This window comes from Oryzias latipes, chromosome 9, assembly GCF_053564925.1.
Source record: "Oryzias latipes strain Hd-rR chromosome 9, Olatipes_Hd-rR_3.1".
Lineage (NCBI taxonomy): Eukaryota > Metazoa > Chordata > Actinopteri > Beloniformes > Adrianichthyidae > Oryzias > Oryzias latipes.
The window spans coordinates 17324669-17340668 of record NC_136245.1 but is presented as its reverse complement, the minus strand read 5'-3'; the positions used below and the strand labels follow the sequence as shown (position 1 = coordinate 17340668).

The following is a 16000-nucleotide window of genomic DNA, read 5'->3' as shown; positions in this document are numbered from 1 at the left end:
AAGACTGGATTCTTCTGGCTTAAAGATGGCTACGGGAAATGGCAAGGATGCCAGGGCTGATAAGTGACCGACGGACTCAAGTTACCTCCAGCTGTCTGCTGCCATGCATGCCGAGCCGGAACGTATGGTTCACACATAATGCAAACCATTTCAGTTGTGTCATACTCATAAAAACCCTGGCAGATGTATTAAATAGAGTCAACGGCCTCTGACTTGGGCAGCGTTTACATCACGGGGAATGATCTCCAATCCTCCGAGGAGCGGTGCTGTTCATCCTCAGCTGAGAAAACACAGACAGTTGAAGACGGAGCCCTTGCAAGTAAAAAATGGATCAATAAAACCAGGGAATTTCACAAATCCTGCATGCAGCATCTGGAAAGTCTAACTCAGGTTGTTCAGACAATTGTGGTACTTAGATTGCTGGGCTGAACATTATAAATGGTGTCCATGAGGACCTGTGGGCATTGTTGGCTCTGCTTGTTTTTTTCCCCTTAGCCATAAAAGCCAGGTTTCCATATGGACACACAGCAAAATGAAAAGTATATTTGTCTTCTTGTCTTTAAAATAATGAGAAATTAAAGGACATATAAAATGAAGCCTGTAAAAGACTATTAGTTTTAACACAGGTTGTGTTCCTGGGCAGTAAAATGAGTCACCCTTGAAAAAGAAATAGAAAAGAAGGAGAAAAAAAAGGCTAGCACCAACTGCATTAGCATCACCTCAATACCAGTGAGGGCCTCTTCCTGTCCATTTGGAAAATATAAGTACTCTTTCAAGCTGCTGTACACTTGAAAAGGAGAGTGCTTTTGGCAGGCTTTGAAGTTCTCAGAAATAATGCTTCTTAAAAGCATCCACCGCAACACAGAAAAACATGAACATGTATTTCAGACAAGAGGTGTGAGGCAGTACGTCTCAGCAGCCACGTGAATCCCCGCTGCAGGGCTTGGGTACGTTTGAAGTTTCTTTTTCTGGTGAAATTACATCCTTTGTAGGAAAATAAATGATTTGCTGTCATCGGGACAATGCCTGTTTATTAATTCACCTGTTCATTGATGCATTATCTTTCCTAAAACATGCAGTCAATGATGCACTAGAGAAATCTATCATAATGAGCTTATCTTATTTTGCAGTCTTTCAATCTCTTTTAATGAACTTTTTGCTATTTAATGTTTCCTTAAAGTCTGCCTCATCGTTAGATTGAATTAAGTACTGTCGCTGGTTCATAATTCACTTAAAGTTCCTCTCTGATCATCTTTTTATCTGTTGTAAAAGTATTCCCAATTAGGATTATGCAGTTTTATCTCACATGTTTTATCTCACATGCCAATATCAAAAAACCTTTCCAAGAAATAGTTTCTGCAGTGCAGCAGTAGTTCATTTGAAATTCGCCTCTAAGTTGTACCTATCCATTTACACGCTCTCCTGCTAGCTTACAGCCCCTCACAACCCCAACCTAACATTACTGGTGCAACAAAAATGATGAGCAATATTGAGGCTATCCAGTCGTACAGTTTTGAATCAGACTCCAGCTCAGATTAGAAAACAAAGATGGACATGGATCTAATCGTCTACGAGAGGATTTATCGGAAGAGCAGGGAGGTTGTGGCCCGTCCAGTGTAGTTTCTACACCACTGCTACAAACTTATTTAAAAATAATTTTGAATTTGAATTAAAAAATACTCAGAAATTTTAAGCTTAATTTTCTTTACATGTGTCCTCCATTATAAAACAAAAATTGCAAAAAGAACATGTTAAAAACACAATTTTCATCAGAGTGGGTCTTTGATGATGTGGGAATCAACAACCTGTCAAATATATCAGTGATACACAAACCCAGCAGAGTTCTGAGACCCGCAGGAAGCAATAAACGCATGGAACCTGGAAACACAACCAGACGGGGTGAAGCTGCTTTTATGATGTACACAGATGGAACCAGCCACTCTGTTGCACTTAGATGCTAACCAAAATGTAAGTCCCAAACTTAGAATGTTGCTCTGTTCTCCAGCCTCTGTTTAAAATATGGATCTCTTACAGATTTTATACAATATCAAATGTGTGTTCTCTAGAAATGTGTTGTATTTACCTAGCATTATTTTTTTTTCATTTGATCTTTTTGTGTCTTGCCAAAGCTGATGCATTTCTGTAAAACCCTTTTGTGTGTACATAAGGTGCTATGCCATTAAAATTGCCTTGCCTTTTTTATGTATTTTTTATTCTGTTCACAGTTTAGTGTTTTAGTTACACCCTTCAAGCAATAAAAAACTGTCAGTTAATCATAACCTCACAAAGTCTTAAATGCCATCTACGCCCATTCCAGGCTGGAAAGGGGACCTTTCTGTGGATTAAAACGGATATGAGGTTATTTTTGTGAGGTCCATGATTGCGCTGGGCACTCCCATTCAGACTTAGTTTGATGACTGAGGAGGTGAGCTAATCCGGAGTGGTCATGATGCAAAAGAGTTGAGTAAGATCAGCACTGGAGCCTGCCCTTTGCCTGAAACAACAAATGATAAGTTCCAGGTTTTGCAAATCTGTTGATGCTTCTGTAATGACTATATGGCAGCAGGCTCCAATTTTATGCTTGTGTGTTGGGATCTAACCACGTCTTGGATAAATAAACACCAAAGACATGTGGTAATTACTCTGATAAAATGGTGTTTTTGGACATGACCTCGTAAAAAAAAAAAAAAAAAAAAAAAAAAAAAAGGTGAGCAACATGCATGTTATCCATTTTTACAGTTTGAAAGCTGCGTGTGTTAGGAAAGTATAAGTACTTTCCTTGAAAATGGTAAAAATTAAAAACAAAATTAAAATCCTTTCATGTACAGACCTACATTAGCCAGGACGAATCGCAGAAAGAGGGTCATGGTTCAAATCCCAGCTTTCTTTATGTAGCGTTTACCTGTCTTAGTAATGTGTGTGGCTGTGTAACAAATCAGTTTCCAAAATAAAATGAAATTACACAGTTAAGGTCACCTTATACAGAGCTAACAGGAAAATATTAAACAAACTGACAACAGGTTATATAACCTTGTAAGTGAAATATAATGTTAAAAACGGAGAAAATGTAAATTAAAAAAATTAAGAAAATTCTTGTGCTTGTCCTGATAGGTGTGATGTTGGAGAATCCAAACCAGCACAGACAGGCAGAGATGGTTGAACAGAGGATTGGCAGATCTTCATTAGATGAGCTAAAAGTGCAGTAGAGCAGGAAATCCCAAAACAAGAGGACAGAAACTGGTTGGGGCAGAAGCAGCAGGGAGGACGCAACAAAAACATCTACTGAAGCACTAAAGAAGAAATATTGATTAGGATATTTACTTTTTTTTTTCATATATCTGAGCTCAAAGCTTATATTGACTGATGATTGACTGTCCCTTTTGGACATCATGTTGCTTCATGAAACAACAGTTTGAAGCTCACATGCTGGTTTGTTGCAGCACAGGACGAGAGTAGCTTGAACTGTTTTAACCATTTCAAAGCGGTGTTGGTTTAGATTTGTTTAAGATATAGCAAAAAAGACGTTTTATTCAGCAGCGTGGATGAATGAAAGAACATGACTTATGCATCGGAGACAATCACTGAGATCCAAATCTCCTGAAGTGAGACAGACAGAGGCAACAGTGGCTCGCTTTGTGATCTGACATGTCCTGCACACACTTTAGCTGGTATTATGAGAGAACTTGACAGGGAGGGTTTGGCCTGGCAAAACATGTTGGACACACTGCAGCAGATCAGAGCGTACTGCTTGAACATTTCTGAAAACAGAGAACGGAGAGGGAGACGTGGCGAGGAGATGGGAATTATTCCTGAATTAAGCACCAGCCTGATTGGAGAATGATTGACCGATGGTTGGCAAAACATGAAAGGATGACCTTGAATTCTCCAAAGTGAGTATGGATTGGCACGCAGCATCTCTCCCCACCTTTGCTGTACACTCTCCTCCATTACAGCCGTGAAACATGCAAACCACAGAATACTCAGAGAAACCCAGGCGTGAGTGTGCCGCATCCCTGCTTTTTTCACATTCTCTTTAGTGAGAAAAAAAAAAAAAACTGAACACACAGTCACGTACGGCATGCCAGAGTTGAGAGAGCAACTTCAAAGTAAGGCAGATGCAGGGACAGCACCCTCTGAATAAATTTTCTGTCCACCAGTCAATCTGCCCCCAGGCTAAGATTGTGGCTGATCGCATCTCTCATGACTCCTCATCAACTCCCGGTTTAAGCCAATCTCCCCCAAACAAGGCAGTCAGTCTGGGGGGGGGGGGGGGGGGGGGGGGGGGGGATATAATAGAATTATTTCACATGCTGAAAGTAAAATGACTTTTCACCAATTATTACAATTCTCTTGTGCCAAAGGAATAAGGATTTTAGGAAGAAATCAGCTTCATTCTGTAACACTCAACACTAAAAGTCTCTTTATATGTGTTCCTATTAGTCTCTTCAATGTGCTTCATCACAAAGCTGTTCCTTTAATTATGCTTTACTTTTTGGAAATGCATATGTCTGTTTTTTTGTTTTTTAAAAAAGGTGTCATTGTTTCAAAGATTTGTTAGGGAGCTGTGTCCGAATATGGTCATTATCTTTTTTTCCCCTTTTAGCTTGTTTTAATATTTGATTTCTCCGTAAATCATTCATAAGACTGTGCTGCATGAACGTTGAATAATCGTAATTACACCTGCTGGGATGGAAACCGTGAATTTATCATACAGAAACATGTATACATTTTGTGTGTGTTTTTAAAGGGTGTCTGGGAACAATGTGAAACCAAGGGATTTAAATCTAAAAAAAATGTGCACGGAAAATGTGCCTGCCTCCAACTTTTAGCTCCAAGGAATGGTGTGCGGGCCCGAGGCCAAATATTCATCGGAGTAAAAAAAAATAAGCACAAAAAGAAAAAGCATTAATAGCAACTGCACTGAGGTTACGGGACAAAGCAGTGTGCAGCTGAACCAAAATGTGTACAGTATATAGCTGTAAAGTGCATGTGCACATGCACACACCCAGAAGGAATCAGGGGATCTAATGAGGTCCATGGAGATTGCTGAATTGTCAGTCAACCCCTCAGCTTGCTGACACTCAGTCAACAACATCAGTGACGTACTTTTCTGAAACAGGCAGCTTGTGAAATGGTAAAGTCTGAGGTCATGGGGCAAAAATGGAAAACAGGCCGAAAATTATTCTAAATAAATAATTTATCAAGGGTTAAATTCTATTTGTAATTTCTTTTTTCTTATTGGAAAACCTTTATGTTAGTGTATGATTAAGATCTAGTAAGTTACTCCACAGGAACCAAACAAAAGAAAAAAAAAAAGGAACTACTTCCTCTGTCCTTTCCAAGACAGCTTGCAAAACCAGCCCAACAATCCTGTTCCTCAAATCAACAATGGAGCAATGCGCTTCAGTCCACAGAGGAGGGATGAGAAAAAGAGAGGGCCAGGCATGTCCTGTCACACACAAACCCCAGCAGCTTTCGCGTCCTGTTGCCTCACTGTCATGCCTATAGTTGGGCCACAATAGGTAAAGCTTATCCCAGGTGTTGGCGCGCATTGTCTGCAAGCACAGGCGTGCAATTTACCTGGAAATGTATAATTATGAGTTTGTCACTAAAACCAGGCCTGTCATCTTCACCCAGTTGGAGGCAGTTTGGTCTCCGGTGTCTACCCTGAGCCGGACTGAAAATATGGGCGCATGCCAAATAGTTTTTATTTTAGCCAGATCACGTGACTTGCGCACAAAGCCCAGCAATATTAGTTAATGAGGAGGTCGTAAACTTCGCTGTCCTGACTTTGGTTTGCGTGGTGGTTGTGAGTCGGTGGCTTGAGGGTTAAGAATAGCTGATGCGCGCAGCGGTGAATGAAGTGTCGGTTTTCAGCGCAAACTCCTCCTCTACGGACAGACTGCGCTTTTCTTCCACTTCAACAACCAAGTAGTTCTCGGAGCGCATTCCCCGGCAGCAATGTGGATGGAAGAGGCGACCCGTTGATTGAATCTTTTTTTTATTTTGGTTCTTTTTTTTATTTTAAACAAAAAACACACTAGTTTTCTTTTCCTTTATTGTGCGTTTTTTTAAAACAAACTTTGTGATTGTCGTGTTTTTTTTTCTTCTTTCTTGAATTAGGAAAAGTGTTTCTGTTTGAAAAGAAAGTCGGAGTTTTTCCTCACTTTTTTCCGCTTCCGTCTTGTTTTGTCACACATGGATGTCAGAAGATGAGATCAGACGTGTTGCTCGCTCTTGACTAGGCTCCCCGACGCTTGGGTTGTTTCTGTAGAGGAGAGAGAAAGCCCCGACTCTTCAGGAGCACGCAGATCCACGCAAGGACCGCAAAGTTGTCCACGAGCTGCGGAGGAGGCGAAAGTTTGGCAAAGCTGCAGCGCGCACGGTTCCAAACGTCACACTTCCACCGATATTTGAGGCTGTGGATTTAGGAACGCGCCATGGACCGAGAATTGAGGATGGAACTGGAGTTTTGAAACATGAACTGTTTCTTGTAGTTACTTCACTGCACCAGTTTGGACTGAAACGAAAGAGAGGGAAAAAACTGTTGTCGAGTGTTTATTTTGTATTTTTGGTCTTGTTTGAGCTGATCGACTGGTGTGCAAACATGCCTCAACTGAACGGAGGCGGCGGGGATGACTTAGGGGCCAACGATGAAATGATCCCCTTCAAAGACGAAGGGGAGCAGGAGGAAAAGATATCCGAAAACGTTTCCGCGGAGAGGGACTTGGATGATGTGAAGTCGTCCCTCGTGAACGAGTCGGAAAACAACAGCAGCTCGTCTGACTCCGAGGTAAATTGTTATTAAATGCTCCCAGCGCGCAGTAATCACCCAATGTGGAGAGTTTTCACAGTTTGCCCTCCTGTGCTTGCAGCACGCAGAGAGGCGCCCCCAAACCAGACCAGACTCAGAAAGTTATGAGAAAACAAGAGAGTACTTCAGTGAAGGTGAAGCTTTGCTTCTCTTTTACGCGCTTTAGTTAGTAGATGCGCCTTCTAACAACTTTCCCCCCTGTCCCTGCAGCGCTGAGGAGACAGCAAGATGGTGGCTTCTTTAAGAGTCCCCACTACCCTGGCTATCCGTTCCTCATGATCCCAGACCTCACCAATCCATACCTATCCAACGGCTCACTGTCTCCCGGTGCAAGAACAGTAAGTGTCCTGGTGAATCTACTTTCTTTCTGCCGCGCACACGCTGCAAAAAAACTTCAGCCGTGCGTAAAAGTTCCTTGCACACTGCCAGACCGCCATATTCCCTCCAAGTGGCCTCTCAAGGAGTTGTTGTAACTACTTTCTTTGTCCTTTCAGGGGGTTATACATTTCTCACTGCCACTCACTCTCACCCAAACTTGCATATGGCAACTAACCATTGTGTGGGGGCAAAGTTCCAAATGAAAAACATTTCTTCCTTAAAGGGAGAAAATCAACAAACACACAAACTTGATCTTCATTATTTACTTTTCAAAGACCTCGCCTCACTAAAGCTGATCTTATCTGTCACCACTGTTCTCCTATAGAGACTTTCAGGCGCATGAAAACTTCTCTTCTTCAAATATTTAGTTTAGAACTAAAGGTATTTCTAAAGTTTCTACCACAAGGTTGCTCTCTTTTTTCAACGTTTTTTTTTGTGGTGGTTTTAGGCTTTTCTTCAGACTGCGGGTGAACCATCTTTGTAAATGTTAAAACCCACAATCGAGTATCTACACACAGCACAAGGGAAAAGGCTGTTCCTTTGGTTATATCCTGCATTGTAGATGCTTTGACACACATTAGAGGCCGTGTCTGTGACAGACGCTGTCCAGACACTTTTAATGTCCAGATAAGGCTGACAGGCTCAAGGAAGTGATGCCGATTGGGTTCTTCAACTTGTGTTTTTAACTGCCGTTGTTGGTGAAGTTGCATACAAAAATAAGTTTATCCTTTTTTTGTTTTTTTTTCTTGCAAATGTGCATATTCAGGTTTTCATAGTGAGAAGCTGTTGCATTGACGTGTTTATAACAAATGAGCATGCATAAATCCACTGTAAGGCCTAAAGACGTGTAATATGCAGTTACTGTGACTCTAAACCAATATGCACAGCTTGAGGAAGTTCCACCAGCAGTACAGGATGAAGGCCTGTTTGGTACATTTTAAACGGGGCTCTGCAAACTTCCTTGAGCTAATCCCTGCCAGAGATCAGCGTCCAACCCCCCCAAGCCCTGTCGCAACCCCCCTCCCCAAAAAAACGTGTACTTTCGTTAAAGCCTGGCAGACAACTGGCTGAAAAGAGGCTCCCCAGAACCACCACCGCTCTCCCACCCCCCACCTTTCTGTCTCCTTTTCACTGTTCCAGGCCCGCTCCCCTCGCCTCCCCTCACCTTCCATTCAATTAGAAAGGCGTTAGTTGACCATTGTCATTCTGAGCAGTCTTGATGGCTTCATTGGAGGTCTCCATTGGGGCTCATTAACTAAATGGCTGCTCTCCCCGCACCATGTGATGCGTGGCGCCTTCACTGTTGCAGGTTTTCTGGAAAGCTGTTCAAAAAAAAAGTGCAAAAATTTGTCATTTGGATGTGTTTTTTTTTTTCCTTAAATGACATCCATTTGGAATCTAGTAAACCAGGGTTATTTGGTTCCTATCATATCTGGTTCCTATCCTATTTTTTTGTAAAAAATTCGTTCTTTATGCCTGAGGCATTTGTTCAAATAATTAAAAGGGATTTAAAGTTGGGAGGTATAATCCTCCATATTTAAAAGAAGAGGAATGAGGTCATTGGGACAGAAGGAGCTCACTGTCAATCATCTGCATGGCAGAAAACAAGCAGGCAAACAATAGCTGGCATACTTAGTGGTTGTCTTAAGGTCTCCATGTTGCCCTCCCTACTGACTTAGTGAGAGCACGGTGAATGTGATTGATTGGAGGCCCTCTAGTCTTAGACTTGAGTCATTTAAGAGCTTGAACAGTGAATGCTGGGTTTGTTTACACCTGTGGATCCTTGGAGTCTGATCTAATCAGCCGGGTCTTTGACCAACAATCATTGCGGGAAAGGTGCAAACCGAGTATAGGGGATAAAATGTGCATTGTGAGCGAATGGATGTTGTCACCTCTCCGGTCTTCGGATGCAAACGACTGTAGTGCTCGCAAAGACTTTATGAGCCTGTGCTGCTGCGAAAGCCCTGCTGTGACTGACGGGTTTGTTTTATGGGCATGGAATGGTATGTGGCTGTACTTGTGCTGCACGAGACGATAAAATTATTCCTGACAAGCAGATCATGTGATTAATACCACGCAACTAAATCCACTTGTTTTTATTTCTAGGTGGAGAGCTGCTGTTTTATAGCTTTCAGTAAATATTTTTGGGATTGCAGAAGTTGTTTTTTTTTTTTAACTATTGGTTTTTGTCTCATTAAAGAACTTCTAGATCTTTTTAGCGTTTTCGCAAAAAGCTTTCAGTCGCTCAACTGTTACTATGTAACACTTTAAAAAAAATTTTTTTTACAGTTTGCTTCCTGATGAAAGATTCAGGTGCCAAATTCTATAAAAGAAATGTGAATGTGCCATCTCCATCATGAGCAATGAGAGACAGGCCTTCATGGGATCAGCACAGGGCTCCCCTGAGGGCCAAGCATAACTGATTTAAAGCCTGTTCAGAGCTGACATTCCGCTGTAATCCACCGAGAGCTGAGGAGGAGGTTTTATGTTTGCAGAGATGTTCCACCAGACTTTTGCCTGCTGTGTATTGTAGCACCAGTGTGTGTTTTTTTTTGCTCCCTCCAAGCAAACCCGAGACATAGTTTGTCAGTTTCCAGCTTTTGCATCTGTCCCGTCCAGGTGGGACTCATGCCACACTCTGCTCGATGCCACCGCTTGTCACCTTCCTCGCCATTTTTGGATAACGGCTAGCACCTCATCATCATCATCATCGCTGAAGGTCGAAATGCCTCTTGTGTGTGAGAGGTTGCAAGTAAGCGAGAGTGAGACAAGCCGTTCAAACATATCTTCATCAAATATGTGGTGACACACTCAAACTCCAGAGCATGATTGCTGAATAGAAAATTGTTGGGAGTTGGAGATAGGAATAGAGAGTTTGTATAGGTCTGAACATGTCAGTGGTGAGGGTTGCATGCCTTCCTGATTTCTTTTCTCTTTTTTTGCCATTCTTTCTGCTGCTTTTAGTGCTCAAAAATGTGCAGACAAAGAAAAGTCAACACAGACATTGTCCAGTAGAATAAAGGGGTCTCTCCCTGCATAAGCAAAGCTTGTTTGTGTGGGGGGTGTCTTTTCATCAGGTGGCTCACTTGGCACTTTACTCATCTTTGCTGTGTGTGTGTGTGTACAGGCAAACAAGCAGCCATGCGTGCCGTACGTTTGTTTGTGCGAAGTCTGAGAGTGCAGGGGGTTGAAGTGGGGAGGAGATGGTGGTGGGTGAGGCGGGGAGAGGGTGGGGAGGGGGCACGTTCAGGTAAAGCCTGTTTGGATATTTTGCAACAGAGGGAACTGTGTATGGTCTCACATTCTGACAACCATTGGTGTTGTATTCCTGAATCTTAGCGCGCAAATATTTTTCTCGGCCAAGCGCTGTGTCAACAGAGCTGATGTTTCTGACTTAGTTTCAGGTTTTGAAAGGGCCCCCCCCCCCCCCCCCCCCCCAACACTTCAAAATTAGTCTATTTAATTAGCAACAGATTCCAAGCAACCGCAGAAATGCATAAAAACTCTCGCCTGGAGTTGTTCCTTTCTGATAAGGATCTTTGTGCTTAGGCTTAAGGAAGTAAAAGTGTAAAAAAAAGCTAAACTATAGTTCAACTACTATAATCAAGTAAGGTACAAAGCAGTGTTTCTTTCTTTTATAGCACCTTCTTTGTGCAAACGTGAATATTTTCTCATTTGCATTTCCCTTTCATCATGAATGCCCATGCTTCTCTGCTAACATCTCTTGCACAGAGCTGTGCGAAATGGTGTCAGTCCCGGTCTGTATTCTTCCCTCTCCAGTCTCTGTGGAGACCATGAGCTGGCGTCAGTTCCTCTTGCTTCGCCATAGCCCGCTAGTTTGCTACCTAACCCACCCACTCGCCCGCTTGACATTAGAAATTCTGTTTATAGCGCTCTCTGGCTTCTTGAGCGAAGGGGGCCCATCAGGAGCATCTCTGCATCCTTTGAGGAAAGGATAACCAACATCTCTCCTCTCCAGCCGCAGACTCCCCATGTTTAGTGACATCAATGAATCCCTTTGATGTTCCAAGATGAATATGTGTGATTTTTTTTTTTTTATAAATCAGTTCATGTGTTTTTCTCATTTACCATGTTTGGCCAGAGCTGCCTCGCACGCCGTCAGTGTGTTACATTTCAAACTGTAACACATCTTAGTTCTCCCAAAAATCTCTGCAACGAGTGATGAAATTTTGTCGACCTTGCCTTCACCGCCTGTTGCACATTTAAGATATTAAGGTGTTTGGTGAAAGTTAAAAGGCACTGCCTTTGCTCTTCTGCAAACCTGACTGGATAGCCATCGCTCCACTACTCCGAGACAGAGAACGCTGGTGCAGGAAGCCCAAAGCACTTTCGTTTTTATTGCTCCACAGCTGCTAATTATACTAAAAGAAAAAAGTTTTTTCAGGGAATTATAACTCTGGGAGATGGAGACATGGGGGTGGAGTCATGTATCATGTGTTTTGTGAATACCAGCTTAGTCCTGTCTGCTCTGTGGTATTAACCCAGAGTCCTAGTGCAAACTGGGAGGGCTGGGCCCCTGGATTTGCAAGAAGTATGTAGTCACGCTCACAGAAAGTCACCCTCAGTCATAAAACTCCTAAAACTAATAGTTAAAATAACTTTTTTATTTTTGCATTTTCATTCAAACATCATTGAATCAAAATGATTTTTCGCCCAAATGGTCAGTTTGTTTTTGTTTTTTCATGAGCTGTAATGCAAAACAGTTGGTGGACAAGGACACAAAGCTCACACATTTACAACCGGACACACTAGCATGTTTACACGTTATAGCATATTTTTGAAGTTTACTTTCACTCAAGACCAAACAAGCAGATTCTTAAGAAGTAAAAGGCTGGAATTTTCTTTCAGGATTCAATCATTTGACAATCTATCAACGCTTTTACCTCAGTGAAATTTGTGATGATGTGATTGTTAAAAAAAAAAGTCTGCACAGTGAAATTTGTTCGGTATAGATAAACTCCGAAAATTTTCTGTTGTTTGTGGTCTTTTCTTTTTAAACAGTCTCATGTCTGTGACTGTTTAAAAGTCAGATTTCCTGCTGTAATTGTACCTTAAACTCTCAGTACCATGCTATTAAAATGTGATTGTGCAGAAGGAAGAAAAGACAAAGAAAAAACAAAACAAAAAGCTCTAAACAGGGTTTCATCAGTCTGGTATTCCAACCAGCTGTTTTCAGTTTAGGCACTGCAGGCAGCAGGAGAAGGAGCGAGAGAAGGAGAGCAGGCAGGAGGAGCGATTGTTGATGAGATGTGATGGTGGGAGCACAAACTGGGGCAGATACGGGTGCTGCTTTTCCGTAGGATGTTATCCTGAGGTGGGCCCGGTTCCAGACCTTGAGGCACTCACTTATCAGAGGGATTCTGTCTCCCACAGAGCAACGCTTCTCTGTCATAGACCACAATGCCTCATCATTCCTTCACAGTCACAGGCCAATCAGATTGGGGGATATCAGATCATGCACAAGTAGCATCAGCACAGCTTAGATTTACATCAGGCCCTGCTTCAGGTCATATAAAGGCCACCTGGTCTTTTACTGGCCATGTTGTACTCTATGCATATAGTATCAGTAAGGTTGTAGTGGTCACACTAAATTAAGAAGTGGATGGATATCCGCCCTGGATCAGTTTAGTTGACGGTACAAGCAGAGCAGCTGTTCTTCTTGCAGAAGTTATAAATCATGCTTTCCAGTTTTTGCCACTTGGGAAAGCTACTCTATGCACAGCACATCAAGAATATGGGTGAAAATCCTGAGGCCTCTCCTGCTTTGGGATACATAATCTACAATACTCTGATATCACATTACAGCAGTTCTACTGTAAACATAAAAGTTGCCACCTATAGATGAAAATAGTGTTTTTGGTTGTTCTTAACATGTTTTTGTAGTATTTTTCTTAGGAAATGAGGCTTAAAATTGCATTTCTGAGTATTTCTTATTAAAGTTGTTGTGAATCACGAGCAGACGAAAAGAAGACGTAGCAGTGATAAAGAAGCTCTAATCGGCAGTCTACAAGCTGCCCGCTCTGCTCCATTCTTATTTATCCACTTGCAGACTGTCTGGCTGGATAGCTCTGATATTGCCCACTATTTTTGTTGCACCGCTAATGTTAGGTCTGGGGTGTGAGGGGGCTGTTAGATAGCAGGAGAGTGTGTAAACAGATGGGTGTTGGGAAGTGGGGGTAGGCTTACTCTACATTAACAAGTCAGAGGTACATTTCTGAGGAACTACTGCAGGAACTCTGTTCTGAAAACAAAATACAGATTTTTATAATTTGGCTAAAATTAAAACTAGTTACAAGAATGCTTTTTTCAAAAGACGATCAAAGTGTGATTTTAAGGAAAATGTTTTATGTATAGAGACTCACTGGAATGTCGTTTATCTCTAACAACTAGCTAAATAAATGTATGTAATGCTAAAGACCATTTAATCATACATTAATTTATATAATTAGGTTAAATGATGAACTAACTTCTTTAATTATTCCAAATTAACAAAGACCAACTGGTTTGTCAAACTATTTTTGATTACTTAAATTGTGAAATATACCTCTTTTGCAAATGATCTTTAAATTTTCACTGACAAAATTGGTCAATTTATATGTTCTGGTTATTATTATGGCAGATATTTTCTTTTTTTGTGGTGTTTTAAGTTGTTTGGTCAATATCACACATTTACAATTTTCCCATGAGCTGAGGCTGCTTTTCCGCCTAATATTGGTAATGATTTCACCTTGTAGTGCCCCCTTTCCCCCTCTTTTTACCCCATAAACCAATTGTACTTGTTAGGAAGTCACAATGTTCTCCTGTGAATCAAATTCGATTAAAGCCAAGACAAGGCGCAGGCCGTGTAAAATGCACAGCCTCGCTGTTTTGAAGCAGACTTGTGGATCGTGTTGGAACAAACAGCGAAAGCAGCAAAAGAGAAACACTATAGAGGGGGTCAAGGTTTTTATACTGCCCCCCTACTCCAGGACATCCCATTTTTCCTGACCTTATCAGCTCGATTTGAAATTATGAGGTAATGTTCTGGATTAGTCATGATTAACGGCTGTGATTGCAGGCCTTGTGCTTTGGAGACATAAGGCGGTCTTCAGTGATAGCGGGATTCCCCGCGGTCCCTGCCCTCAGATAATCAGCATGATTTGGTTTCTTTGTTTAATGATTTTATCATGTGATGCACTCAGAATGGGCTTTGGGATAAAAAGCATCTGCTAGACTAAGGTGAATCTCGTGTCCAATGTGGAAGCTTCACAGGTAGATTTCCATAAAGGAAGAACAAAATCCCTCCAATGTCAAATTTCTTTTGTAAATTTTTTTTTTTTTAACTGATCTAATCAACCATTTATGACAAGGACTAGGCCTAGGAACCCCTTTGTTTGATATGTACATGGATTGGAGGAGCTTGCTATTGGAAATCCCTGAAGCAGGCTTTAGGGGCAGGTCTGATTCTCGTGTGAAATGGGAGGGATCTATAGCTTTCGGCTGACTTGACTGGGGCTGTATGGGTGTGTTGGCAGGGGGAGTGCTGGTCATGAATAGGGTCTTTGACTACCTCAGACTTGCCCTGAAAGGCAGGACAAAGACCCTAGGGCAACGGCTTAGAGCCTCACAGCTGAGCTACAGAATGCCTGGCCCAGTCTTGGTCCCTCTTCGCTCGATTTAAATACTACAGTCGCTTTCAGCGTTCTATGGAAGGAGGCTTGCATTTACCGCATTCACCGTCAAGCAATGTCTCCCCGTTTTTGTTTACAGTATACTAATCCCAGCGTGCTTGGCTTAATCCTCTGTCTAAAATCCAGCAAAGGTGCAGCACGGTGAATGCGTCACTGACTCTGTAACCCACCTGAAGGCCCGCTCATGTTGTTCATATTAGGCAGAACTTACTTAAGTCACAGACAAACTTTTGGCACATGTTTGCACCGCTGGTAATCCCATCCCAACGCACAGTTGTTAATTATTCAGCACTTTTCCCCATCTTCGTGCAAGACGGAAGATATTGGCAAGTAGACGAGGCGCAACGCAGTGCACACCTCTAATTGCTTGCTTGATCTGTGTGTCTCCTTAGTTTTGCGAATTTGAAAGTGGAGAATAAATAGCCATAAATCTTTTTTTTTTTTTTTTCCTGCAGTTAATGGGGTTACTCGAGTCCTGTCCAGACACTCTCTCCCCACAGAGTGTCTAGTTTCATATGCCACTCAGAGCTTTGTTTGCCCCCTCCTCCTTCCCTCCTGGGTGAAGGGTCGGAGGTCAAGGTTCAGGGCCAGTTGGCTGAGTGGCCACAAAAGCCCAGGCTTCCCCTCGGCACATCCGATCCGTTCGCCCACACCAGCCTTGCAGCCACAATGGTGGGATCAGTTTGCAACATTTGTTCTTTCCTATTATAAACTAAATCTATCTTGGATCCACATTAACAGTGTAATTATAAGACAAACCACAAGGAAAGCTTAAGGTGGAATTTCTCGTGGAATTTTGATGAAAGGTGCAGAAAAGCATCTTTAAACATCCCCAAAATGCAGAGCTTTCCTGTAAGAACTTCCCATCGCAAAATGTGTTTCAGCAAAAATCCCTGTCATTCTCTTTGTTCATCTCAAAACTTTTAGTCCCCCACCCACAATCTCAACTTTCCTCCCTGCCCCACCACCACCCAAACATATCCTCCAGCCAGGTTTATTATGCCGTTTCACGCAGACCAAAATTGCAGCTGCATGGAGAACAATCTGGAGCACATTAGCTCAGGCGCTGTGATTTATAAATTGTTTCTCAGGCCATAAATCCCTGCTGTAATTGTGC

General features: G+C 42.1%; 1 protein-coding gene across 4 annotated transcripts in view; it reads left to right on the top strand.

Annotated features, from left to right (window-relative positions):
• The first annotated feature begins 5387 nt into the window (after positions 1-5387).
• tcf7l1b (transcription factor 7 like 1b) overlaps positions 5388-16000 on the top strand; it is a 31281-nt gene continuing 20668 nt past the window's right edge. For 2 of the 4 annotated variants that reach the window (XM_078952096.1, XM_020705586.3), the window contains exons 1-3: positions 5389-6793; positions 6876-6948; positions 7025-7152. In XM_078952096.1, coding sequence (XP_078808222.1) covers positions 6608-6793; positions 6876-6948; positions 7025-7152 — 387 coding nt within the window. In that variant the 5' untranslated portion in view covers positions 5389-6607. Of the gene's footprint in view, positions 6794-6875; positions 6949-7024; positions 7153-16000 lie in introns of all 4 variants that reach the window. The other 2 variants (XM_011479088.4, NM_001252248.1) reach the window with 2 other exon arrangements.